Consider the following 25951-nt stretch of genomic DNA (forward strand, 5'->3'; position numbering starts at 1 on the left):
TAGGGGCAGAGAGAGGAGACACAGAATCTGAAGCAGGTCCAGGCTCTGAGCTGTCAGCACAGAGCCCCACGTGGGGTTCGAACTCACAAACTGCAAAGTCAGATGCTCAATGGACCGAGCCACCCAGGCGCCCCCACTGTCCCACTCTTAATGAATATCGACTAGGACTCAAGTGCCCTTCAAAATCTGACATCAGGGAACAGAACTGATACGGGATGGAAGCTTCCTTTCTAGCAATACTCTGAGCATCTACATACGGGAACCATGTCGTAGGACGTTAGAAAGTAAAGCTAGCATATAAATTAATAAAGGAAATACTAGCAATATCTATTTCGCAAAAATTAAAACCCCTTATCTTTAAGGGCTCATCATTTTAAATAATACTCTTGATAAACATTAGGGTGGAATAAAAATGCCATGATTTATTAGTTTTGAAGATTTTTAAAGGTCCCATTTCAGGATAATGATCTACAGCAGCATATGTTAAAACACACACTGCTATATATATTCAAGAGACAGAACTGTTATATTTAAGAACACAGAGTTAGTTCTGGGTTAACTATTAATATTGTTTTAATTGGGCATTTTTGTGATCAGAAGGACATTATACACTTCAAACCACAGTTGAAATCTCACTGGTTGGTTAGTGCTAAGAGTAGCTGTTTGTATGTTATGCCAGTAAATTATTACGGTCAATTATGATTCTTTCAGGGCAAATCTCATGAGAAAAACTAGTTCTTTCTCAGACATGATGATACAAAAACACAGTATTTAGCTTAAATGTTCTCTAATCAAAATAACAAATTGTATACCAAACTGGGAGTCAAGATTTCTTTCATATTTTATTTACTCTATATATGTTATATATTATTTTATACAACATACATATATTATCGTATTTATTTTGAATTTTATCTCTGCCACTCTGTGACCTTCAACCACCTTAGCATTCTGACTTCGTTTGTCAACCTGTGAGATGCTTACAAATATTCATCTCACAAAGACATTGAAAGCATACATGAGGCAAAAATATCGGCACTCCACAGAACATCTAACAGCAGCTCTGTGTTTTACAACTTAGCTACACTATTTACAAAACTGTCTATTGATAAAAATAAATAAATAAATAAATAAATAAATAAATAAATAAATAAATAAAAAATTTTAAAAAGGGGATGCCTGGGTGGCTCAGTCGGTTCAGTGCCCAACTCTTGATCTCAGCCCAGGTCATGATCCCAGGGTCATGGGATAGAGCCTAGCACTAGAGCTTAAGATTCTCTCTCTCTCTCTCTCTCTCTCTCTCTCTCTCTCTCTCTCTTCCTCTGCCCCTCTCCCCTGCTCGTGTACTCTCTCTCTCTAAAAAAAAACAAAACAAAACAAAACAGGGAGACCTGGGTAGCTCAGTCGGTTGAGCGACCGACTTCAGCTCAGGTCATGATCTCACGGTTTGTGAGTTCGAGCCCCGTGTCGGGCTCTGTGCTGACAGCTCAGAGCCTGGAGCCTGCTTCGGATTCTGTGTCTCCCTCTCTCTCTGTCCCATCCCCACTCTCACTCTGTCTCAAAAATAAGAACTGAAGAGTCTCATAAATATGGAGAACAAACTGAGGGTTGCTGGAGGGGGGATGGGTGACGTGGGTCAGGGGCACTAAGGAATCTACTCCTGAAATCATCGTTGCACTAGATGCTAACTAACTGGGATGTAAATTTCAAAAAAAATAAAAATAAAAATAAATAATAATAATAATAATAAATAAAAAATTAAAAAATAAAATTAAAAAATAAAGAAATAAACATTAAAAAAACTTTTAAAGAAAATAAAATAAACAAAAGACACACAAAAAAAATGGTCTATTGACTCCCCCAAGCTGCAGATGCCGTCCACGCTGGACGATACTTACAGACTGTTTTGTGCGGTGTGGTCAAAGGGTACGAATTCGCCTCGCACCAGCCCACCGGGAAGATGTCCATGGATTCTACATCAACAATAAACTCCGGAGCAGGAGTCTGTAGGCCTGCATTGGACAAGTCAAGACAACAGGTACAGATTTTACCAAAAAGAGCCAGAAGAAGAAAGGAAAATGCAAGCATCCCTGAGATGAGGAAAACATTCCCCGGAACATGGAACAGAAAACTTGGAACAGTCTTAACGACAGATGCCGATGCCTGGAACAGAGTAGAAGGGGCTCAAGTCAAGTGCAGACTCCAAAAGTCTAAGACTCTTCCTACTGCCCATGGCGGAGGGAAGGGCGGAGAGAGGAGTCTGGGAACAACGGGCACTGGAGCCTGAAAGCACCTTGAAACCTAAGGGAATGCACCTGAGCTCGCGGTCGGGGCCACAGCACACGTTTAAGCCAGCAGACACACTTCCTGCTCAGCCAAGGTCAACCTTCAGCCAAGGGAAGTTCGCATCACGGTCAAAAGGAAGTAGTGAGGCACAGCAAGCCGGGTTTTGAGCAGTGAAGACAGACGATACAACTTCTCTAGCGAACTCATTCACTGATCAGTTTGACTGGGGTTGCTAGTTTCGAGCTCCTTGGGGGACCGCGGACTGCCGCCACGTTGCACAAAACCGTTTATGCCGGAGTGTGTTTTCCAGTGGGGTCGGCCTGTCACCCCGTTTCACGGTCCTACGAATGCCTCGTGACAAATCAGCACCACAGCTACGAGACTGGGAAAGACGGAACACATCTGCATGTAACATGAGCCAAGGTTTCACGGAGCTCTGGCTATAGGGGTCAGTATGGAACCCAGCAAGCTAGTGAGAAGAGGAAACTTCTACACAGACTCAGCAATTCTTTGGGAAAGAAAAAGAAAACACTGGAGGAAGACACTTGTGAACTAAGAATCAAAAGCGAAGAACTCTTAATAGACACGGGCTCACCGGCTCTGAGCACCTACCCTTGCTTTGCTCTGGTTTCTTCACTGAGAATCAAGGCGAAAACCACACAGTAGAACCCCCTCACACATCCACGTCGCCACACCACATCTGATGAAATTTTAAGTCGGATCCCCCCCAAAACTTAGCTTCATGAAGCGTGATTCCAGCAGACGTAGGACGGTCCCACCCATTGTAACTCTGACATTCGCTGCCCTGGCTCCTACCCCTTACTTCTCATCATAAAGTAGATACTGCAGTAAAGGAGCATGTTATTTGATACACGTGGGGTCCTGATTCAGCGCTAACCCAGTGAACACTCTGACAGCACATTCTCACACACACACACACACACACACACACACACACACACACACGATCATCGCCATTAGTCACGTTCGATGTTCGACCCCTTCTCAAAAAAAGCAGTACTACGATTACCGATCCCAAATGCCCTTTTGCCTAATTCTCCCATAACGTGAAGGATATATGAGTTAAAGGAAGGCAAACAGGTTGACAGAGATTATTTCTCGACACAGTCGAGTGAATGGAAATCATTTCCGCCTCGTAGGATGACTCAACCCTACTTACCCTACTTGCCAAAGAGATCCTCAAATAAACACGACCACATGCAAGACAGAGAAGTAAAGAAACTTGCCAGGGAGCTTCCAATGTGGAAGTTATCGTCCCTGTCCCGAAGGGCACACGAGTCTCAGGAGGGTCGAACGAAGAGGGTCACTGAGCTGTTCCCTCATTAACTACAGGGCACGTTCTCATGCTCAGATTCCCTAAAATAGCACGGGTTTCTGAGCTACTCAACAACTGTGCGAAGGGGATGAATTCATCTACGATAGACATTTGTATTTCTGGACTTAACGTTTAGATGCAAACCTGATTTTCGAGGTCAAAGGAGTGCTTCCAAAAGAAGCAGAAGGTGAATTTTATAGCCTATTCCTTTCTGAACTGTGACCTTCATCTTCCAATATTCTGCTGGTTCAAACGTCTCTTGGTATTAATGCTTTAATATATACACTTCTGTAACAGTGTTTACATTAATATATTGATATGGCTGTCTTTACTATACCTTAGAATTCTTTGATCATGTTCTCCATTCAAAACAAATATTTCTAAGCTACAACGTGTCAGCTACTATGCCTTCCAGGAAGTTACAGCCCTGTCTTCCTCGTACTTTGAAATCTAACCCACTAAGGCATCTATTAAATATGAACTGGTGGAAAAGTGGATTATTTATCACCCAGAGACGTTTTCCTGACCCTGAAACTTTTCCAACCCTCCTCTGAACGATGGACACCAATTCCTTATTTCTCTTTATCAATCTTATGCAATATCTAGATATATCTGGCTGGACTCGGAATAATCTTTTTAAAAAATAACGTACTATTTTTCAAGAGCAGGGACCCACGAGCTTTTATAAAAAGCAATCCATTAAAAACATTAGGCGATTCTCCTTACTCTGGAGTCTCCAAACCTGCCAATGCAAAAGCTTAGTGGCTCACTTCAGTAGTCTGACCATTTCCTAGGAAAGCCTCTTGTGAACAACACAAGGTCAGATTCAACCCCGGACCTCACTGCAGCTGCATCAGTCGATATGGAGTCCGCTCATTCATTCTTCCCCAGAACTTACATCTGAAAAACCATCGGGAAGCCTCGATCTCTATCTGCCTAAATAAATTATGGTATATCGTATGATGGGATATTCTGCCATTTGTAAGAAAAGATCGAGAAACCACTTCATACACTTACACGTAGAGACGTGTCCGTGTTTTGTTGAATAAAAGAAAAGCAGAGGGCAGAACACAACGTGTGTGTATAGTAGGTTATCATCTGTTTAAAAGGGGGAAATAACATATATTTATACGTGCATACGACAGACCTGGAAGGAAGTACAAAACGCTAACAGTGGCTGTTTTGCTGGGAGAGGAGCTTAGACACTGAGGAATGGGGCAGGAGGGGGAGAGAAACTTTTACGCATTTTGGCCCTTGCGAATGAATCGCCTAATTCACAATCGCAACCTCACTTTCACCACAATAACAACGCAACACAGAACGCTCTGAGAAGAAAGGAGCCACGTGCCTGAAGAGTACTGCCACAGAGGCCAGAGTCACGAAGGACAAGTGGCCTTCACAGAAAATAGAACCAGACCGCGATGAGTCGTCTCGCTGCTAAGCGGGGAAAGACGTTCCACGCTCACAAAGCAAACGTGAGGCGGATAAACTTCTCAGAGCCACTTTGGAGCCTGCGAAGACTTCCGCGATCCGCTACACCCCGCGACCGTGACGTCGGATCCGTGGACGGCCGCCCCTTCCACGAAGTCCCACTGTCCTTCCTACCGCACGGGCTTCAGGAAGAACGAGCCCCACACCTCAGTTCAAAGGCAGGAAGGGAAGAAAGGCACGAGGTGTTTAAGGAAGGAAGTCAACCTTGCTCAGAACCCTCAGGAAGAGAGGCCGCAGCAAATCGTGACAGGCTCACGCGTGCGATGGAAAGACGGGGCGTCAGAGGGAAGAAAGCTGCTTGGCGATGTGGGAGCCGGCAAGACCGGGGGCCGGAAACCCCGTGTGCCGGCCGCCAGCCTCCTCTGGTCTGCGGGAGCCCCTCTACGAAGCCAGACTGCCACGGCCCCCCGCCAGCTGTGGAGCCAAATTCCTACAGGCAATGCTGTGGATGGCAAGACCGGGACAGGAAGCAGGCCACCTGGAGGAAAGTGACAGAAAGGGGATCCGGGGTGTGTGTGTGTGTGGAGAGGGACACTCACGGGTCCGCAAACGCTCGCCGCACTGCCCGCAGGCCCGACACTTGGCAGGTGTGCGATCTTCACCAACAACCCGAAGCGACGGGGACTGGGTCCGTCCCCGTTTTCCAGATGGGTAAACCGAGGCACAGGAAAAGGCCAGAGAGGAGAATCTGACCGTAAACAATCGAACGCTGGGGGCCTTAGGAGAAAGCATTTCGGGTGGGCGCTTTTCTTCCTTTGTCCCGTGTTTGTTTCTGGGCTTGGGTTTGGTTTAGTTTGGTCGGTTTAGCGCCTGTCCCATTCCTATTTGGGCCCCCATATCCCTCCTGCACGGTCCCCACGATGAGGTGGCCCCTGCCGTCCCCCACAGAAGGGGAAGGAGGCCTGCCCCCTCCCCACGGGCAGACGACGACGGGCTGGGGCCTCTGAAACAGGAAGGTGGCCCGACAGCAGTCCCGTCCATGCTCACGGCAGCTCAAAAGCCCAAGTTAGGTGTGGGTCCTGTAAGCAAAGCCCCTGGAGAGGCGATCCGCCAGCCGCCCGCCAAAAGCCTTCCCCCCAGCTACACATTTCGCCCAAGACTTTGCCTAAAACAGGCAGTTCTGTCGCCGGCCACCAAGGCCCTGTCTCATCGAGCATCAGCTTTAGGGACAGAACAGACCGGGGAGGATGCAAAGCCTGTGCCCGCAGACCGTACCCACTGTCCGACCGGCCTCTTTAACTTTCGGGAAACCCTGCTCCGAACCCCTGATCTGCCGACACAGCTTCTCCCAAAATTGTCTCAAGCAGGCCGTCCCTCCTTTTCAAGATTTTAAAACCACCCACGCTGGCTTGAAATATAATTACTCTCACATTTGCATTTTCCCTTGTTTGGTTTTTGCAAGCCTTGGCGAAATGCTTATTAACCACCTGACTCTTCCACAAATTACAGGAAGGCTTAAGGGGCACTTTCCTGCACCTGCTCTCCTATATATGAGAGGTGGCCTCGACGGGAGCTCCTTTAGACCACGCCACACCTTGCCCGTTAGATCTCAGCGTCCTTCACAAACCCTAGCACCCAGAACAACCATCTGGGGAGGGTGCCTTTATTTACTTTTTTAAATGTTTATTTACGTTTGAGAGAAAAAGAAAGTGAGAGAGCGCAAGGAGGAGAGAGAAAGAGGGAGACAGGGGAACAGAAGTGGGCTCTGTGCTGATGGCAGAGAGCCCCATGTGGGGCTTGAACCCACAAACCGTGAGCTCGCGACCTGAGCTGAAGTCAGACGCTTAACCAACTGAGCCACCCAGGCGCCCCTGGGGAAGGGGATTTTAAAATGCAGATTCCTGGACCCTGCTTGGGATTCAGATGCACTAGGTCTGTGGTGGCCCCGGGAATCTGCATTTTAAACTTCTTTTTAATGTTTATTTTATTTATTTCTTAAAGAGAGACACACAGAGCGAGCTGGGGAGGGGCAGAGAGATAGAGAGAGAGAGAGAGAGAGAGAGACAGAGAGGGAGGGAGAATCCCAAGCAGGCTGTCAGCACAGAGCCCGATGCGGGGCTCGAACCCACAAACTGTGAGATCATGACCTGAGCCGAAATCACGGACTAAGCCACCCGGGCGCCCCAGGGATCTGCACTTTAACAGACTCCTCCCGTAGATTGGGAGATGGAGGGAATTTACTGGAACTGAACCGAGCATAGGGAAACACTGACCAAAGAGCTCTTGAATGTTGGTTTTATCCCACTGGCTCAAAATTCAGTCGGCAAGATAGAAGTTGTTAAGGGACCGCTGTATCTTAGATCACTTTCTCGTTCGGAAACACGGGTTTTACTGATTCCTCCTTACATACGCAGCGAGCATTTAGCGAGCCAAGTGCACACGAACTCTTGTGCGGACACTGTGCTCTGTGACAGGCAGAGACAGTACGGCCCTGTGTCACAGAGCACCAGCGACAGCGTTAAGGTGTGCACAGACACGGGAGTTCTCTGTTCTGATGGACCTCAGGCTCTGTGCAGGGAGGCAGGGCCGAAGTGAGAAGGGGCCGCCTGTCTTCCCGCTCACCGGCCACCCCTCTTCCTGAGCCGTCACCGTCAGGTGCAAACACGACGAGGAGCACTTCACTCCGCCAATCTCCACAACCATCCTACGAGGTACAGACCCCCATTCTACACATTTTATGCAGCTGCACCAATAAGAAAGGGGGTTTTAAACTCAGGAAGCACCCGAGGTCACACATCTAGGAGGCGGGTGTGCCGTGGGGAGGCGTGCAGACGCACAGGGTATCAGGAGGAAGGTGATGGCTGTTACGGTGCAAAGCCAAGTCTCAGGGCCCCATGAAGGCAGCAGGGCCCAGGGAACGACGGCAGGAGTAGGGGACGAAGATCTGGACCAAGGAGTGGCAGTGAGCCGCGAAGATGGAGACTCACGGGGACACGGGGCACTGAGGGGACTCCTTGGGCACGGGGGTGGGCACACAGATGTGAGTTACCCTACGCCTGCTGGCTTGGATGGTTTTCTAGTTTCTAACGTGGGTCAGAGGGGAAACTCGAGAAGAGCCAACGGGAGGGGGGACGACAGTGACGCCCGACTGGGGAACACGAGCATCCACACGGGGGACGCTGTGCAGGCGGGTAAACAGGGCACCAGGGGAAAAGACTGTGATGAGCTCTGACCTTTACGCGTGAAGGTAGATGAACCAGGCAACGCCTAGAATGCTCATCTAAGGAGGAGTCCGTGGGGAAGAGAAACCTGCCTGGCCTGGGGTTCTGGAAAAGATGCAGGGGAAGGAAGGGTCAACGTAGGTCAAATACTGCAAACAGGAAAAGGGACAGAAACAACCTAGAGATGGAGAATCCTAAGTGACTGCAGGGAACTTCTGTAAACAAACAAAGAAACAAAAAACACAACCAATCAAAGCAGGAGACAGAGAGCATATCTCAACCTTCTGATCAAGAAAAGAGATAAAACTGAGCGTGAGGACAACTGGAGGCAGGAAAGGTGATTACGAGTAACAGGAAAGGGCATGATACCTGCCACAGGAGGGGGGGAAATGCACCCGGTCTCCCCACAGATGCTGGGGTGCTGGCCCAAATGCGAGCAGAGTAAACTAGACATGTCTTATAGTGCTGCTTTCTTATTTTATCTTTTTAGGTGTTTATTTATTTATTTTGGGTTGAGAGAGCACAAGCAGGGGAGGGGCAGAGAGAGAGAGAGAGAGGGAGACAGAGAATCCAAAGCAGGCTCTAGGCTCCGAACTGTCAGCACAGAGCCTGACGTGGGGCTCGAACTCACGAACCGCGAGATTGTGACCTGAGCAGAAGTCGGACACGGCGCTACTTTGCTTAAAAGCGATGAACTGTTGACCAGCTACCTCCACAAAAAGAATACGCTTTCACCATTTCATTAGGTGATCTAAGATCTTGCATGTTCTATTTGCCACACAGCCAGGTTTTCTTTGGTGATGAGGTAGAGAAAGGGAATGCCGGTTACCGCTAACCGGACCTGCGCACCACTTCCCGCCTTCCTGTCTTCAGGGGATACAGAGCTGGGAAACAAACTCCCAGGCTCCCCTACACGATGATCCTGAGGACAGAGCATGCTCCACCAATGGTTTTCTACTCATGGGAGGTGCGGAGGGCAGCGTGAGGCCGGGGCGGTCCTCCTGCCAGCAAGCAAAGGCCACGAAGGCTGCAGCAGCCGGCTCCACACTTCTGTTTCTGCTCATGAACTTCAACGGTCCCTGGAGACACTGCAGGGGTGCCACTGTGTCCTCACACGCTTTGCAGCTAAGCCAGTGGCGGGCCAGCGATTGAGGCTTCCTGCCCTTGGGACTCCAAAGTGCTCTTGAAATGAAGAGTCCCCCAGTGGCCTCCTGACTGCAGCTCCTGTCTGCAGCTCTCTCAGTGATCGTAGAGGCACCTTGTTTCCAGGCACAATCCCGTCTTGCTTGAAACACTGACTCTCAGGGGCGCCTGGGTGGCTCAGTCGGTTAAGCCTCTGACTTTGACTCAGGTCATGATCTCACCATTCGTGGGTTCAAGCCCCACATCGGGCTCTGTGCTGACAGCTCAGAGCCTGGAGCCGGCTTCTGATTCTGTGTCTCCCTGTCTCTCTCTGCCCCTCCCCCACTTGTACTTTCTCTCTCTCTCTCTCTCTTTCTAAGAATATATAAACACTTTAAAAATTAAAAAAAAATAAAAGAAAAAAAGAAACACTGACTCTGTTTCTTGACTGACATCAGGGCGCACAGACTGTCCCTCCAGTGTCTAAGCTCCCGAGTCCGGAAACCTTATTTCCCCTTGGTAATAAGTGACGCGTTTAGCCTGCCACTGAGCTACTTGACAGGGTGGATTGCGCTTTACTGCCCCCCACTTCTAGAAAATCTGAGTTCTGGGCCTTGACAGGCCCGAGAGGCTCACTTTTTACTGGAGCGGAGCATCTAGAACCGTGCTGTCCCAGAGAGTCTCCTGCAAGGACGCAGACTTCTAGATCCGTGCTGTCCAAATCAGCAGCCGCCAGCCTCCCGTGACCACTGAGCACTTGACTGCAGGTAGTGCTCCTGAGGGGCTGAAATTATAACTTGCTTTCACTGAAAACAAAGCAGCCACCTGTGTCTAGAAGCCACGCGGGGGACAACACAGAACCAACATCTATTCGCAGCTCCTGAGACGGTCTCCTGCGGGAATTCTCATCTGGGATCCATGAATTCCAAGGAGGTCCATCCGAGAGCTGTTCTGAGAGGGTCCATGGATCGTCTGAAATGGCACCCAAAATCGTGTATGTGTGCAAGTGTATCTTCCAGAGTGGCAACAGCTTTCAGGAGAGTCTCAAAGGGGTCTGTCCCATCCCAAATGTACTCTGGGATGGGGGCCATCCTGGGGAGGTCAGCACATTCTCGGTTCCAGTAATGTGACTTGATTCAAGATAGAGTGACTTTTCCAGGACTCTGGTATAGGAACAACCTAAACCCTCCATTAAATACTTCTTCACTCCCCCCTGGTCTGAGCCCTCACCCCTATGCCGCATGGAATCAATTTTGCCATGAGGGGCTCGAGTGGGAAACTCCATTACCCTTGCTTAGTATGTTATCCCATTCATTCATTCATTCATTCATTCATCAGATTTGAAAGTGAACAAAGTAAGAAGGCAAGGAAGGCAAGAAGCAAGCCAATTCAGCCTCTGGGCCGCATGCAGATGAGGAGAGGACAGCCTAGGAGCCTTTGAGAGGCTGGGACTGAGGAGAGGCGCCTGGTTCCAAGTCTAGGAATCAGTCAGGCCTCGAATCCCCTTGTCGATTCCACACAGTCAGGTAGACGCCTCCGCCGGGCAGGCGACTGGAGGTTCACGTGCTAGAAAACGTGCACCAGAGCGTTCTGACTTAGAGTCAGAAGCACCAGGTCAGGCAAACGACCAGGCCAGGAAATGGCGTTATGTGAGAGTCCGTGCACTGAGCGTGAAAGGTCTGCCCCTTCCTGCTGTCACCCCCAATGACCCAGGTGACCCGACTCAGGACACTGGCCGTAGCGGGTGTCAGAGTGAGGACCCCGCAAGCCTGGCCCGGTCAGGGACATGCCCTGTGCCAACTCTGAAGGGTGCGTGACACTTAGAGCCAGTGGCGGAAAGGAAACCAGCAGAGGCAGGCCTAGGTCGCTCACCGCAGCCAAGAAGCCAAGAGAAGATCAGACAGATCAGGGAGTGTCACTGCACGGTTCCAAAGTGCATGCATTTGTCAAGAGGGGAAAAGGAGACCTCACATCCGTCCCTGAACCGTCAGAGCGTCTTACGTTTAACTCCCTCCGCTGAAATCCTACACGAGGCTCAGACTTTAAGAGTCCGCCGGCTGTTCCTGAGGGCGCTCGTCTGCGGAAATCGGGGACCACGGGCGCGCAGCCCTGCGTGTTCGGTGCTTGCTGATGGGGGATGTGAAGCTCGCGGTGACAGGATGGGAGTCCTGAACGCCAGGAAGCTACTGCCCGAAGCTATACCCGGCGAAGACTTCACAGACTGACACTCACACAGTACGTTCTCCAGGACTGAGTGTGGAAAAATTTAATTTTCTCTAGGTTTCCTTTCAGAGGGCAGCAAAAAATAAAGATTAGGAGATGTCGGTAATACCCAAGCTCCGTGTTCTTAAGATTTTCATACGTCTCCGCAGACCTGAAGACTCTAGGTCGTCTTCGTGTTTCTGTCCTTGTGTGTTTGTTTTTATGACAGATCAGAACCGAAAGCAGCGGGCACCAACTCCCCCAGGACGTCATTCCCTCCCTGCGCTCAAAGCACAACGAACACCAGCCGAGAGAGTCCCCCTGCCTGTTTTTCACGTGCAACAGCGCTCCCCAGGTCAAAACCAGGTTTCAGTGTCCCCTTCCAGAGCTCTCTTCAAAAATTTCTGTAGTGGAGGCAACAAAAAGGGCCACATAACTTTGCAGAAGTGAAGCCTGCTGGTGGCCATACCTTTTATGGCATCAAAGGAATGTTAGCGCAAAGGCTAAAAGTCATGTATTCAGGAACATGGAGCTTCCCACATCTCTTCTAAACCGGAGGACAGGATTAATAACAAAGGGGTAAGAGAAGCCAAGGAAGGCATTGCAAAGCTGTAAGCCCTCTCAGGGAGCTAAAGCATCATGAGGACGGGTGAAGACCCTCCTCGTCCCCGAGGACAAGCATCTGGAACGCAAGTAGAAGGACCTGGTGTGGGGCGGGGGCAGACGCGTGAATGCAGGGCCGTGACGCTAAGACATCACCACGGACAGCAACCTCTACTATACGGGTAATGCTTATAACTGTCGATCTGACCGCCTCGAGCAGAGTACTGACTCAGGAGAAACATTGCAACGTCCTCTCTAAATCAAAGAAACCCCATCATCCTTGCGCTCACCGTCCACGGTTCCGGAGAGCTCCCAATTCTTTCCAAATGTGCACCCAAAGCAATACTACCTTCGTCTCCCATATCTCATCCATGGCCCCCCCCCCTTCAACATCGGCTCTTTTATAGACACTTAAAGAACCGACCTCCAGAGACATAACGTATTAAGTAGAAAATGATCATTTTAATTACCTAAAAGTGGTCGATTAGCCATGTGCTGAAAATACTTCAAATCAACTGAATGCATAAAAATAACTAACGAATTGTTATGAAGTATTTGATCTGTTTCAAGTGTCAAGTAAGCGGTCTATAACCAGAATCACCATCATCATAAAAATAACTTAACGGCCACAAAGTGACCATTGCGAATCTCTAACATGCGCTCCCAGGACAAAGGAAAGAGAACAGTATATACATAAAACTGAGGAATAACAAGAAATAAATGCCATTAAGTTCACTGGCACTTTAAAAGGTAATATTCAGTGGGGGCCCAAAACAAACCCCCCCAAAAAAACCCAAAATACAATCGAGAGCCAAGAGACAAAATGGGATTTTACTTTATTCGATCCAACAAACACAGGATTTTGATCAAGAATTCCACGTGGATAATATGCAACAAACTGTTCATAAAAAAATTTTTTTTAATGAGTAAGGGCTGGGAAAAAACGGACGATCTACTTATTTTCTGCTCTGCTTCCTAACGCTAACTGATCTCGCTGCTACAGGATAAAAAAGCACTCTGGAGAATAACAGCTGACATGAGCTGCCTCACATTTCTTTGCTATAAAAATGGAAATTTATATCCCAGTGAAAAACAATATTAAGGAGAAAAGCCTGTCAGAAATGTTAACTCTACCCTGTTGCCGCTCACCCCTGTTTTTAAGAATTGGGAATCTGTAGGGTTGGGTGAATTAAGCGACGAAGATGACAAGGAGAAGGAAACTGACCCCAGGCATATCGTAACGTTCCTCCAACTATAAAAATCAGGACACACTTTGCCTGCGTGTCTGTGTTAGGTAATTAACAGCTGTAGAGCACTCTGGAACTACAAACCGCTAAATAAATAATGACTGCCAAAGAATTTTAACGACGATGTGCTAAATAATGATGAAACATGGGCTTTGAACTTTACCGCGTCTGCTTTCGAATGAATCACGCAAGCAAGGTCCCGATCTCGCAACATGGCTTAGCCCAGTATGAGGTGGCAAGTCTGATGGAGCGATGGGAAGTCACGGAAGGGATCCTGTGTTTCCAACAGCAGGTGACTCAACTTTACACGTAGTGACGGAAGTAAGGTCGCGTTCTCTTCTCGCGGCTGCAGAAAGCGCCCCGTACCGCCTGTGTCTGCCTGCACTGTGGCTGATTCCTACTAGAGGCCATTTTACTCGAAGAGCCACCAAGCAATCAACCTTTTGAGATTTTCTTTTAGTTCAAGTTGATTTTGAAATCCTAAACCACGGTAACATTTTAAACTGTTTTCCTGGGAATTGAGGACACAGGCGACGCTCACCTACCGTCACTGTTCTCTCCCCTTTTCACTCCCTTGGACTCTACTATTTAGGAGATCGTCAGCCTCACAACTTTTGGTGCTTTTTAGATGTGCTCTTCCTAAAGAGATAGGAGGAAGATACGAGCACCACTTCCGTGGCCTTCCAAACTTTCCATTCCAGTGGCGGTAGGGGATGCCATGACAGTTAAAATATGGGCCGAGACAGCTACCATGATTTTCTCATTCGCGACTAGTCTTGTTTTTCCATATACGTTTAAAATAATTAATGTCACGAGACTGAGATACAAATAAACCCAAAGAATTCAGATCACGGAAAAATGGGAAAAACCTTACAGATCAGACTGATCTGAATTCTTTGTCACTGGAAACAAAACATACAAAATGTAGTCTTTCCAAATCTAAAATCTGATCAAGGTTCCGCTTATAAAGTAGAATGTTCTGTGAATTATCTGCACAATTATAAACAAACTACAGCTATAAACAACAGTTTAAACATCATTAAACACATAAGGCTAAATCTTGTGTATTACATATTTAGGGAGAAAGTCATCTCTAGTTACTATTTCGAGGTACAACTAAAGATCCATGGAAGAAACCAACGTACAGAGTATTATTCACAGTAAATTGCAAATATATAATTTTATCCTCATAATATCCAAGACCTCAAATACCAGTGTTAGTGGTTCATATTAATTTAATTGTGACACTAGCTTTTATAATCACAGATGCAAAAAGGCCACTGTGTTCCAAACATAATTATCACACCAGTGTCTCCTTTCATGAAATCATGAGTCAAGACGAGAGACCCTGAACAAATTTGTGTTCGATGAGTTTGACTCATTTAAGGACACTGAATAATTTCAGATCTGTTTAAGGAAAAGGAAGGCAAAAGGCGTTGTTTCTGAGAAGTACCACGCGCACCCTGCCGCTTCCAGACGCGCCCTAAGTTCCCCAGAACGACGCCAACGGTGCGTACCTTCCAGGTGAAGCCACATCAGCCGCCCCTTCACGCTGACCACAGAGGCCACGCAGAGCTCTCCCGGGTTCCTGGGGTTGACGGCTTCCAGTTTCATGTTCGTTGTGAAACCCCGACTGAATGACGTCTGAAAGAGAAAAGAGCGGACACTGAGCCAGAGGGCACCACAGCAGGGGATCGCGCAGCAACACAGGGGCCCGCCGGGGACGCGAGCACGCACGCACGCACGCACACGCACGCGATGCACGCGGATCTCCTCCGTAAGACAAAGGTTTCTCCTGCCATTCGCGAGAAAAGAACCATGCCCTGTTTGTTTTCATCCCAGAGCTAGAACTCCGCGGGCAAACAGCAGGCGCCTAATAATATCTGTCCAGTGAGAGGGTGGATATGGTCTCTTTCTAGACCCACGCATGCCCTTATTTCCACGCGACCACGGACGTGCAAATCATTTCTTTTCCTTCCCTATGCTTCTCACTCACATCACGCCTGGGCATATTCGAGGGTGTGAGGAGACAGCCTGAGTCTCCATGTGGCCTGAAGAACACCCACTAGCGTTGTTTATAGAGGTCTACTGGTGACGAATCCCCATGGTTTTATCTGAAATGGTATTTGTGTTACATGTATGCCTTGGGCTTACTTTTATTTACGTTCTAAATTCACTTCTTTTTAAAAGTTTGCACACAGGAGGGACGCATGGGTGGCTCAGTCGGTTGAGTGTCCCATTCTTAGTTTCAGCTCAGGTCGTGATCTCACAGTGGTGGGATCGAGCCCCGCATCGGGCTCTGAGCTTGGGAGTCTCTCTCTCCCTCCCCCTCTCTCTCTCTCCAAATAAATAAACAAACATTAAAAAATAAAAATAAAAATAAAAATTTACACGTAGGAAAATTCACTCTTTTCGGTGCCCTGTTCCTGAGGCTCCCGTACAGTCGTACGGTCATTAACGTCAATCAACACGCAGAGGAGTCCCTTCACCTCCGAAATGCTTTTGCACTGGCCCTTCGGTGATCAATCCCTCCCAGACTCCCAATTCCTGCACCACGGGCCCGTCTTCCGTTCCCAGAGTTGTGCCTTTTCCATTATATCACAGAAACGGAACCATACACGGTGCGGTCCGGCTTCTTCCACTTAAGCAAAACGCATTTGACATTCATCCATGCTACCGCACGAACGGAAAGTTCATTCTGTTGTACTGCTGAGTAGTTTCTGTAGATGTGCCACGGTCTACCCCTTAGCCACCTGAAGGACATCCGAGCTGTGTCCCAATTGCTCGTGGTCGTGAATAAAGCCGCTGTAAACAGTCATGCACAAGTTTCTGTGTGAACAGGGTGTATCAGTCTGCTTGCGATGCCCGAACGCAATACCACAGACTGGGTGGCTTTACCGACAGAAATTCACCTCTCAGTTCCAGAGCCTGCAAGTCGGAGATCAACGTGTCGGTAGGGCCGCTTTCTTCTGAGGACTCTCTCTGGCTTGTAGACAGCCACCTTCTCCCTGTATCTCCGAACGTTCCTTCCTCCCCGCATGCCGTCTGCATCCTAATTTCCACTTCTTGTATGGACACCACTCATTTTGGATTAAGGTCTACCCGTAGGGTTTCATGCTCCCTTAATTGCGTCTTCAGAAACTCTTAACTCCAGGGGCGCCTGGGTGGCTCAGTCAGTTAAGCGTCCAACTTCGAATCTTCCGGTTCATGGGTTTGAGCCCCACATCGGGCTCTGTGCTGACAGCTTGGAGCCTGAAGCCTGCTTCTTCTGGGTCTCTCTCTCTCTCTCTCTGCCCCTCCCCGTGCTCATACTCTGTCTCTGTCTCTCTCTCTCTCTCAAAAATAAACAAACATTAAAAAACATTCTAACTCCACATACTTCTCACGTTCTAAGGTACTACAGGTTAGGACTTCATCATATGAATTTTGGGGAATACAATGTAGCCTATGACATAGTTTCATTTCTCTAGAAATGGAATTGCTGGACCACATGGGAAATGTACGTTTAACATTCTAAGAAACCACCAAACTAACCGCCAAATGTTGCGTTCCCATCAGCAGTGTGTGGTGTTCCCGCTGCTAAACATCTTCACCAGCACTTGGTATTGGCACTTTTGCAAATTTTAACCCAATAGGTGTCCAGTGCCAGCTGATCATGGCTGGAACTTGCATTTTCCCTACGACGAATGACGTTGAGCATTTTTTCACATGTTTCTTTGTCATTTGTGTATCTTCCTTGGTGAAGTGTCAGGTTTTTTTTAAAAACGTTTATTTATTTATGGGGGGGGGGGAGGGTAGTGTGAGCAGGGGAAGGGCAGAGAGAGGGGGGGCGAGAGAGAATCCCAAGCAGGCTCTGAACTGTAAGTGCAGAGTCCGATGCGGGGCTTGATCTCACGAACCACAAGATCATGACCTGAGCTGAAACCAAGAGTCGGACACTTAACTGACTAAGCCACCAGGCGCCCCGAACTGTCTGTTACCTTCATTCAGGAAATGTTACCTTTGGTGCATGTAGAATTGTGGGTTTTTTCTTTTAGTACTCCACAAACATTGGTTCACTGTCTTCTGGCACCCCTTGTCTCTGATGAGAAGTTCGCTACGTACGTTGTTGTTCCTCTATTTGAAACGTATCATTTTTTTTCTCTGGATGCTTCCAAGATTTTTCTCTTTACATTTGGTTGTCAGCAGTTCGACTATGTTGGGTGTCTTTGTATTTATGTTGCTTGGGTCCCACAGAGATTCCAGAACTTTTTCATTTATAATTTCAGCTGCTTTGGTACATTCTGGCCCTTGTTTCTTCAACACAGAGGAGCTCTCCTGCTCTCATTCCCAACATTGAGGAAAATTCTGAGCCACGTGTAGAATGTCAAGTAGCAAAGACCTTTCTTGTTAAGAGTCTGCACAAATACTGGCCAAGGTTTTTTTCTTTTTTAATATTTTTTTAATGTTTGTTTATTTTTGAGAGAGAGAGTGTGAGCTGGGGAAGGATGGGGGGGGGGAGACACAGAACCCTAACTTCTTACTTTCTCATTCATATTTTCCTTCTCAAACTTTAGTGGGCATCTGAATCATCTGGAGAACCTTAAAAAAAAAACAAAGACTGCTGGGCCTTAGCCCAAAGTTCACGATTCATGTGATCTGCGGTGAGGCTACAGATTTTGTATTTCCAACAGGTTCCCAGGTGGTGCTGGAGGCTGGCCTCAGGACTGCACTTTGGGAACCACTGCTTTATGCCTCTGAGCGGAGTTTTAACGGGAGTTTTTAAACACACGTCTGCTAATTCCAACACCTGGATCATGCTGGGTTTGGCCTCTACCGATTAGCTTTTCTACAGAAAATGAGTCCGATTTTTCTGCGGCTTCGTGTGCTGACCAATTCTGAAGTCCGGACGTTTTCAATGTCGTGTCGCATAGACTCTGGATTGTGTTATGTTCTTCCCGAGAGTGCTGGTTTTCTGTGTTCGCAAGCAGTTAACTTGTTTGGACTCAAACTACACGCTCTGTCTCTTGAGAAGGAGCTCAGATCCCAGCTCAGCCTTTTGTCTTTAGCTAGGCTGCCTGGAGTTTGCCTGGAAAAGACACACTCTGCGGATCAGCCAAAGATTTAGGCAGAGTGTATACACAGAATGTGAGGTTCCCTCTCCTGACTCTTCCCTATCTGAGACTCCTCTCACTTTCCAACAGGTGTGGTTGCTCACATTCTGTTATCTGCTTCATCAGGCCAGAAAGACCGTGAGTTTTATATCACTGCTTTTGTCGTCTCCTACGTCGTCCACTGCGGCTGACCTCAGGCCAGAAGTCTGAAAAGAATCACACGGTCACCCCACAGTGTTCCTTCCTTCCAAGCACCTGCTCCCCTCCAGATCTGCCCGTTTTGTTCACTCTCCACATCCCTCAGCTAGTTGCACAGGAGCCGCAGTTGCTACCTGCCGGAGGGTCAATTCAGCAGGAGCTCAGCCGACACTCCAAGCAAAACTCCCTTCTCGCACTATTTTAAAATGAGCGTAAGATTTTCCCAAAGCATCCGCTGCTATAAATTTTAATCAGATATTACAATACTGCATGTTATCTATTTTGAAATGCATAAACTGAAGTAAACGGGCTCCTGTAAGTACCAAGAGATTACATCCTTACTTGACCCGTGGGAGGAGGCCAAGCTAATTTGCATTCACGTATCTATTTATATACGTTAAGTTGCAGGTCAATTATATCTTTATGTAACCAGAACAAAATGACCCAGCATATGCGATAAGAAAGCGATTTGTTCTTCTCCTTTATGTCTCTTTGGAAATAGGAACCAAGGAAAATTCTAGGCAGGCTGTTTTCCTACAAGTCATCCTGCCTATCCGTGCATATTATGTATTGAGCTTTTTGATAATATGACTCGATAGGCTGCCTGAAAAGCCTCTAAGTAAGTTAAAATGCATTTGATCCTCCTTAATAAGGGAAAGCTACAACCGCATAACCTATTTTCGTTTCAACTCGCTGCTTGAGGGTAATTTATAAAGATCAATGGCAAACCTGTTACCCGTGAGTTTATTTTACTAAGCATTTCGCTGTGTCAATCCATCTCAGAACCGTCTCTGATTGTTAAACATCCCCGGGGAAATGTCTCCCATGCAGCCACTTCCACACCCCCTCTCCTCTAGTGCACACAAGATGCGTGATTAAAAAATGAATTCATGATAAGCATCCCCTTAAAGAGCACTCGAGACAAGCTAACAAAATTCAGCAGAGCACCAGGAATGCAACACCTATGCCAACAGGCAGATGACAATCCTGTCGATTACATAAACGCGGAGCCGGGAACAAAGCGGGCATATTTGTAACAAGTGCATTCCTAATGAATACGCCAGCACAGTCATTAAAACAGATTTCGTCCTGGTAGCTAAAGCCTGGGAGCTCAGAGGCCACCTGGGGATGTGGCTACTTCCTCTATTAAATCCCATTTGGCCAGCTGCTGGCTGAACGGGAGCAGAGGACAGTGGAGCCGTATTGTCGCAGAAGAAACGCCTCCTTACGCACGAAACTAGGGGACACGTCAGGATCTTCCTCCCAAGGGTGAAGAGGTAGGGAACGAATATGTCTTTGGTTGGGTAGAAAGCACAACTTCGAAGGGGTCTGGGGACGTGCTAAGTGTCTCCAGGATCCTAACTGCAAGGCAACGAGGCCAGGGCTCTGCGACAAGCACTATCACTGTAAAAGGGCTAGTAAGACCGCACTGGACTTGATAAGCCCCGGGAGCTAACCAGCGGCTACCCTCTCGGTGGCACCTCCGAGCGCCTACACGTATGGGGGAGGGTCCCCACCGCACATACCACCGCACCTCACCACGCAGATCTTTCCGTGCACCGCAGAAGAACCAGCTTTGTGCAAAAGCAGCATCAGCCGGCAGAAAGTCCCTTTGTTGGTTTCAGGAGCCCCGATTTCCGACTCTGCCATGGATGTGTTTCTGCATTTATGGGGTCAAGCTGACCCAGTGACCGACCTACTTAATTCTTCAAAATCCACCTTGGACTTAAGCTCGGTAGTGAGCTTCTCGATTGAGCCAGCCCCTTCCGCCTCTCAGCTGTCATGTGCCGTGATCCCCGTAGTACAAGTTATCGGTGGGGTAGCAAGGAATCAGCGGCTGGAGGAGGACGCGTCCAGAAGAGGTCTCTGATTTGGAAGCACTCTGCACTGTGATGCCTGCCGTCCCCAACTGGAGGACTGAGTCTTTTTCTTTAGTATAAAGAATTAACTTTCATAACTAAATGCATGTTCAACACACTAGGCTGTATACATCGGTGCCTCATTCTGAATACAGACGTAATAATCCATGTGCCTTTTCATAGTTCCCAGGGTTGATCCAGTTTAAATGAATACTTGATAAGCCACCTGATACAACCAACTCCTATAACAAGTATACCCGTGTGAACACACACACACACACACACACACACACACACTGCTATTTGATCTGCTCACTAGACTCAGGGGATGAAGCCAGAGGCTCTCCCGAGGCCCAGGCTCACCGTAGTAAGAAGCCTGTGCTAATCTAGAACACACCGGACCCTTCCATAAGTGAGACATGAACTTATACCGAGCCACCATACACGTAGCAGCGGCTGTGCTCCAACACCCCAGAGTCACCCTAACACACAACCTGAAGGAGGCCTTTGCAAAAACTACGAAAGCTTAGTAAGGATCCTGTGGTCCACGGCAGCACACTCGTCTTGCTCACGAACGGGAAGCAACTTACAAAGTTCACGGTGAACAACATCTAGGAACAAAGCAGTAGCAAGCACCAAGCTCCTTACATTCCTGAAGCCGAAGGGAGGCGCTTCCTCGGTCCCATGCTGCTTGTGATAATCTGCCCAGTCGAAGTCCTGGCCAGAGTAACCTGCACGGGGCGAAAACACAGACAGGACAGCGTTAACCAAATAAATAGCTTCAGAGGGTGTCACTAGTTAAATCAGTAAGCGGTGAAAATACAGGACCCCAGAGGGTGAAGTCCCTTCTCGTGCCTGACGGCACGTCAGACTTCACGGGGAACGCGTGGAAAAACACAAAGTACGAAATACAGGGCGGGTGTTCCATCGTGACCGCGATGTGGGGTCTGAAACCGCGTGAAGGGTGGCGCTGACCCACATCGGCACCCGCCGGTGGACGGACGTGCTCTGGGGCAGCAGCATCGAGACAGGATGTTATACACAACCCATTCGCACAGTGCGTTTTGCGGAAAAACACAGTGATACCTCCCTCCACGTCAAGCCTGAGAGTTCCTGTGAACTTCTCGATATCTTCGTGGAAAACCGTGAGACTTTATTGGAAAACACTACCTCAGGGAGGGTTTTTAAAGAGTAAGAGAAAGTAAAACAAACAGCAAACAAGGAGTTGAGGTGTTCGTGAGAAAGAGAGCCTCCAGAGGCCGGGGGGTGCGGGCGGGCAGCCCGTCCTCGGACAGCACCCAGGGAGAGGAAGGAAGTGAGCATCGGGAAAGGTGGCCCCCTCTGGGGGCCCCGCTGGGGGGGGGGGCACCTCTGAGACACGGTGGGGGCAGGGGGTGTTTGGAGAAACAGCTCTTCACTCGTGCTAATAAGCGTAATGGAATAGCGATGTTGCCAAAGTGGGTTCTTCTCTTTCTTCGTTTCATTTGGCAGGAGGGGACGCAATTCAAGTACATCCATCATGCCCACCATGACAAGCCATGGGAGAAGGTCTTGGGAAGGTCGTGGGAAGAGGAAACAGTTCTAAATCAGAACATAAGCACAGCATTGGGTGTGCGCTCTAACCCAGATAGGGGGACGGCTCTTCATACGGGTGTGATTTGTGCTTCTTGTGAACCAAGGACGGCGATGAGGATGAACAGCGTTCTACCAATCAGGATTTGTCAGAACGGCGGACAACGTCGCCCTAACCCTCACCTGGGCGTTCTCCCTTGATGGGTTTGAAGTGCATGGAAAACAAACCCACGAGGGATTTCTTAACTATGTTTTCGAGCCAAGACCTGCCAAGTCCTGCCAAGTCCTCATTTTCTCTTCCCCGTATCATCGTAAATTCCACACCTGCGAATTCACATCACATGGGGACCTGTAGTTACTAAACCCCACAGCTACAAGGAGAGTACAGAAGATCCTCATTGAAGAAAGAAAGTCAAGGGACTGTTGCCTCCTACCTCCGTCTGTACCTCTGAGTACAAGATAGTATTCTTTTCATTGAGGAAGCTCAATTTACACAGTTTTCATTAGAAGACGGGATGGGGTGAGCAAAGAAGGACTGGTACTCCTCTGGCCCAGGGGCTGATCCTTGAACCCCCCTACCCTGCTGACCATCCATGGCCGAAGCACCCCTTTTCTTCCTATGACCTCCCTGTCATTCTACAAAGGCTGACAAGGCCTCATTTCTTACCAACAAGGGGGCAAAACGTCTTACAGCTCTGAGATGCTGTTACTCCCGGTAGTTAGTTTCAAAGAGATTCTGAAAGTTTTCCTACCTGCCCTTGTCCCCAACACCTCTCTCCAGAGCCAGACGGCTCTTGCATCAGAGGTTTCTGGAAGGAACCAAACCAACTTTTTTTTTTTTTTCTCAACGCTTACCCACAAAACAGAATAAAACAAAATATGCTTTAAATAAGGTACTGCAAGTTTCTTTACAATGAACAGAACCTTGCACTTTGAGAATAGTTCGTCTGGAGCTATTCTGGATCAAATCCTCGCCTTAAACGTGTAAGAACAGAAGAGTTTGCCAAAAGACAACTCAAACTGCCGAGAAGCTACACAACCATATGAAAGGAGAGCATTTGGGTTTTTAGAGCCGGCTCTACTAGGAACTGGATGAAACCAGGAAGAAGCAAAAAATCTTCCGTGTCTGACTTTCCTTATTCACAAAATAAAGAGGTGACCTCCAAGGCCCCTCCAGCTGTCGCGTTCCGTAATTCAGAGCCATCGTTAGGGATTAAGTAACTGCTGCTGCTTAGGAATTGTGCCCGTCCTTGTGTGTGGTTAATTCCTTCCTCTTCTCCTCCGAGAAAAGTGTGGCAGGGTTGATGAAGAGAGGTTATGTGACAGGACGCTCCCCAGAGGAGCTCGCCATAGACTAGCTGAAGACAAGATGGTTCCCGAGGCACAAGGACCCCATTTCTCAGGGTTGTGGCAGACCGACTTCGCTAAAGCCAAGATCGCACTGTGTCGCAATGTCCCTTCCCCTCGACCTCTGCTGATTCCTTAGTTCATTTGGTGAGCTGAGGAAAATCTCATCAAGATCACGGGGGCAAAGAAGAAATGGTGGGGCAGGGGGGAACTACATAAATGAAAAACAAGCCATCTTCTGATAGAACATGGAAATCTGGATATTCTTTAAGGTCAATATCTGTTCAGATAAAACCTTCCAACTTACAAGCCACCTCTACTCCCCCTCCAGAGGCATTTAGCTGGGATTTCTATAATCGTGTCCGTAACCGTGAACTTCCCATAGGCTGCAACCCACTCCATCCAATGTCATGCTCTATGGTTTCTCAGACCTACATTCCATGCTTCTGTATCAGTCTTCAAGACTGTCTCTATGGGGAGCCATTTTTAATCTAACAATTTCAAGATCTAACCAAGTCTGGCCCGGTACCTAAGCAACAATGGATTATTTTGCCCCCACTGTTCCTTCAACATCCGAATAGCCTAGACTTCTCCTCCTCCTTCTCATAGGGACCTTTATTCACTTCATCACTTAAAATTCCTTTCCTTCAGGCAGATAATGAGCTCTCTCTTTGTAAGGCAGTTTTGTGACAGCTCAGAAAATATCTGCTACATAAAAACAAATTGCTGTGGCTTGTATAATAGAGACAACAGGGGTCAATTATACTCATTAATCAACAAAGACAGAACAAGAAGTACTAAGGCTTAACTGTAGCTACGAAAACATGTTTTAAACCCAGGAGGGAGGAAAATAGCAGAGGGGAAAAGAAAATAAAAGGAAATCAAAACCCCTTGGGCTGTTAAAATCCTCAACAAGCTGCCACAGGGGACTGTTGAACCATGGCCACTGGAGTTATTTAAGCTTTTATTAGTGTTTATTCTGAACGAAGTTCCAACTGCTACAGGTCCAAAAGAGAACAGGTCGATGACCCATTTCCTTATGATACAAATTAATTGGCACAAAACAGCCCCACTTGCAAACATTACTATTGGGACTGCAAGTGGGTAATTCTTTGGGAAAACAATTTGGCAGTAAAATGTTCATGAACTTTGACGCAACAATTTCACAACGGTCCTAAAAGCTGAAAAAGTGTTACGCATTAAGGTACAATGGCATTATTATCGGTGGGACAACCTTACATCCCAAAATAGGAAATGATATATGACTTATCTAAGGTCCACGGAAAATCACACAGGCACAAAACTGCATAGTTTGTGAAAAAAAAAATTATGAGAACATTATTGCTACAGGTCTAGATGGAAAGACTTCCTGGCACAAGCATATACAGAGTTAACAGATTTTTATGAAAGTATGCAAAGAAAAAGACCAGAGGAAATGCAAGGAAAATGTCGTAGTGGTACCTATCCACATAGTTATCTGGATGGTGGGACTCGTGAATGTGTTTTTCTTCTATCTCTTTGTATTTTCCAAGTTTTCAATAATGATCATATATTATTTTAATAAAAATTACTTGAGGGGCTCTTGGGGGCTCAGTCGGTTGGGCGTCCGACTTCGGCTCAGGTCATGATCTCGCGGTCCGTGAGTTGGGAGCCCCGCGTCGGGCTCTGTGCTGACAGCTCGGAGCCCGGAGCCTGCTTTGGGTTCTGTGTGTGTGTGTCTCTCTCTCTGCCCCTCCCCCGCTCATGCTCTATCTCTCTCTCTGTCAAAAATAAAAAAAAACATTAAAAAAAAATTATTTGAAAGTGCAGACCTTTGCCCTATTTTAAAGGATAGTCAATCAAGGCACTAGTCAATCAATCAAGAGCTAATTCAGCATGTGGAATACGCCATGACTGCCTCCCAAGAGCCAACGTCCAGCTTTTCATCTGCTAACAGAATCCTGATTTTAGCCAGTTCCTGTTGGAACTGGAGAAGTTGGGACTCTCCTCAGCACCAGGAAGTGAATCAGGACAACCTCAGAAAATCATGGTGGTCTATTTGCCTCTGCAGCAGGAAGTGAATCGTGACACCCTCCCACCCCGATCACCACCGGGTTCTCATGCCTTTTGCACCAGGAAGCGAACCACGACATCCCAGAGACCATCATGGGAGGATGGAGGGAAGGGAAGGATGTAAAAAAAGACACACTTCTGTAATAAAATAGACACAGAGTAAGAGCTGCCCTTCTACGCTGGGTGAATGTGGAAAACATACAAACAAGCAAACTTGTACAACCTTCAAAAACAGTATCAGCAAAAGAGTTTCACCTCTGCCGTCTACCTGACTGTCAAAATGAAAAACAAGAATAAAAATCCACCACTGCAAAGACTGTTGGGAAACAGGTGCTTTTATGCATTTCTGGTTGGCATATAATCTCAAAAATCCACCACAGAT

General features: G+C 47.7%; 1 protein-coding gene across 15 annotated transcripts in view; it reads right to left on the reverse strand.

Annotated features, from left to right (window-relative positions):
• The window catches only part of SFMBT2 (Scm like with four mbt domains 2), a 225133-nt gene that overhangs the window by 43144 nt on the left and 156038 nt on the right, over positions 1 to 25951 (reverse strand). For all 15 annotated transcript variants that reach the window (XM_042944803.1, XM_042944808.1, XM_042944809.1 and 12 more), the window contains 3 exons: positions 21247 to 21329; positions 14966 to 15092; positions 1899 to 2012 (listed from right to left, as the gene is read on the reverse strand). In XM_042944803.1, the coding sequence (XP_042800737.1) occupies positions 1899 to 2012; positions 14966 to 15092; positions 21247 to 21329 (324 nt within the window). The remainder of the gene's footprint in view (positions 1 to 1898; positions 2013 to 14965; positions 15093 to 21246; positions 21330 to 25951) is intronic.

Source organism: Panthera leo, chromosome B4 (assembly GCF_018350215.1).
Source record: "Panthera leo isolate Ple1 chromosome B4, P.leo_Ple1_pat1.1, whole genome shotgun sequence".
NCBI lineage: Eukaryota > Metazoa > Chordata > Mammalia > Carnivora > Felidae > Panthera > Panthera leo.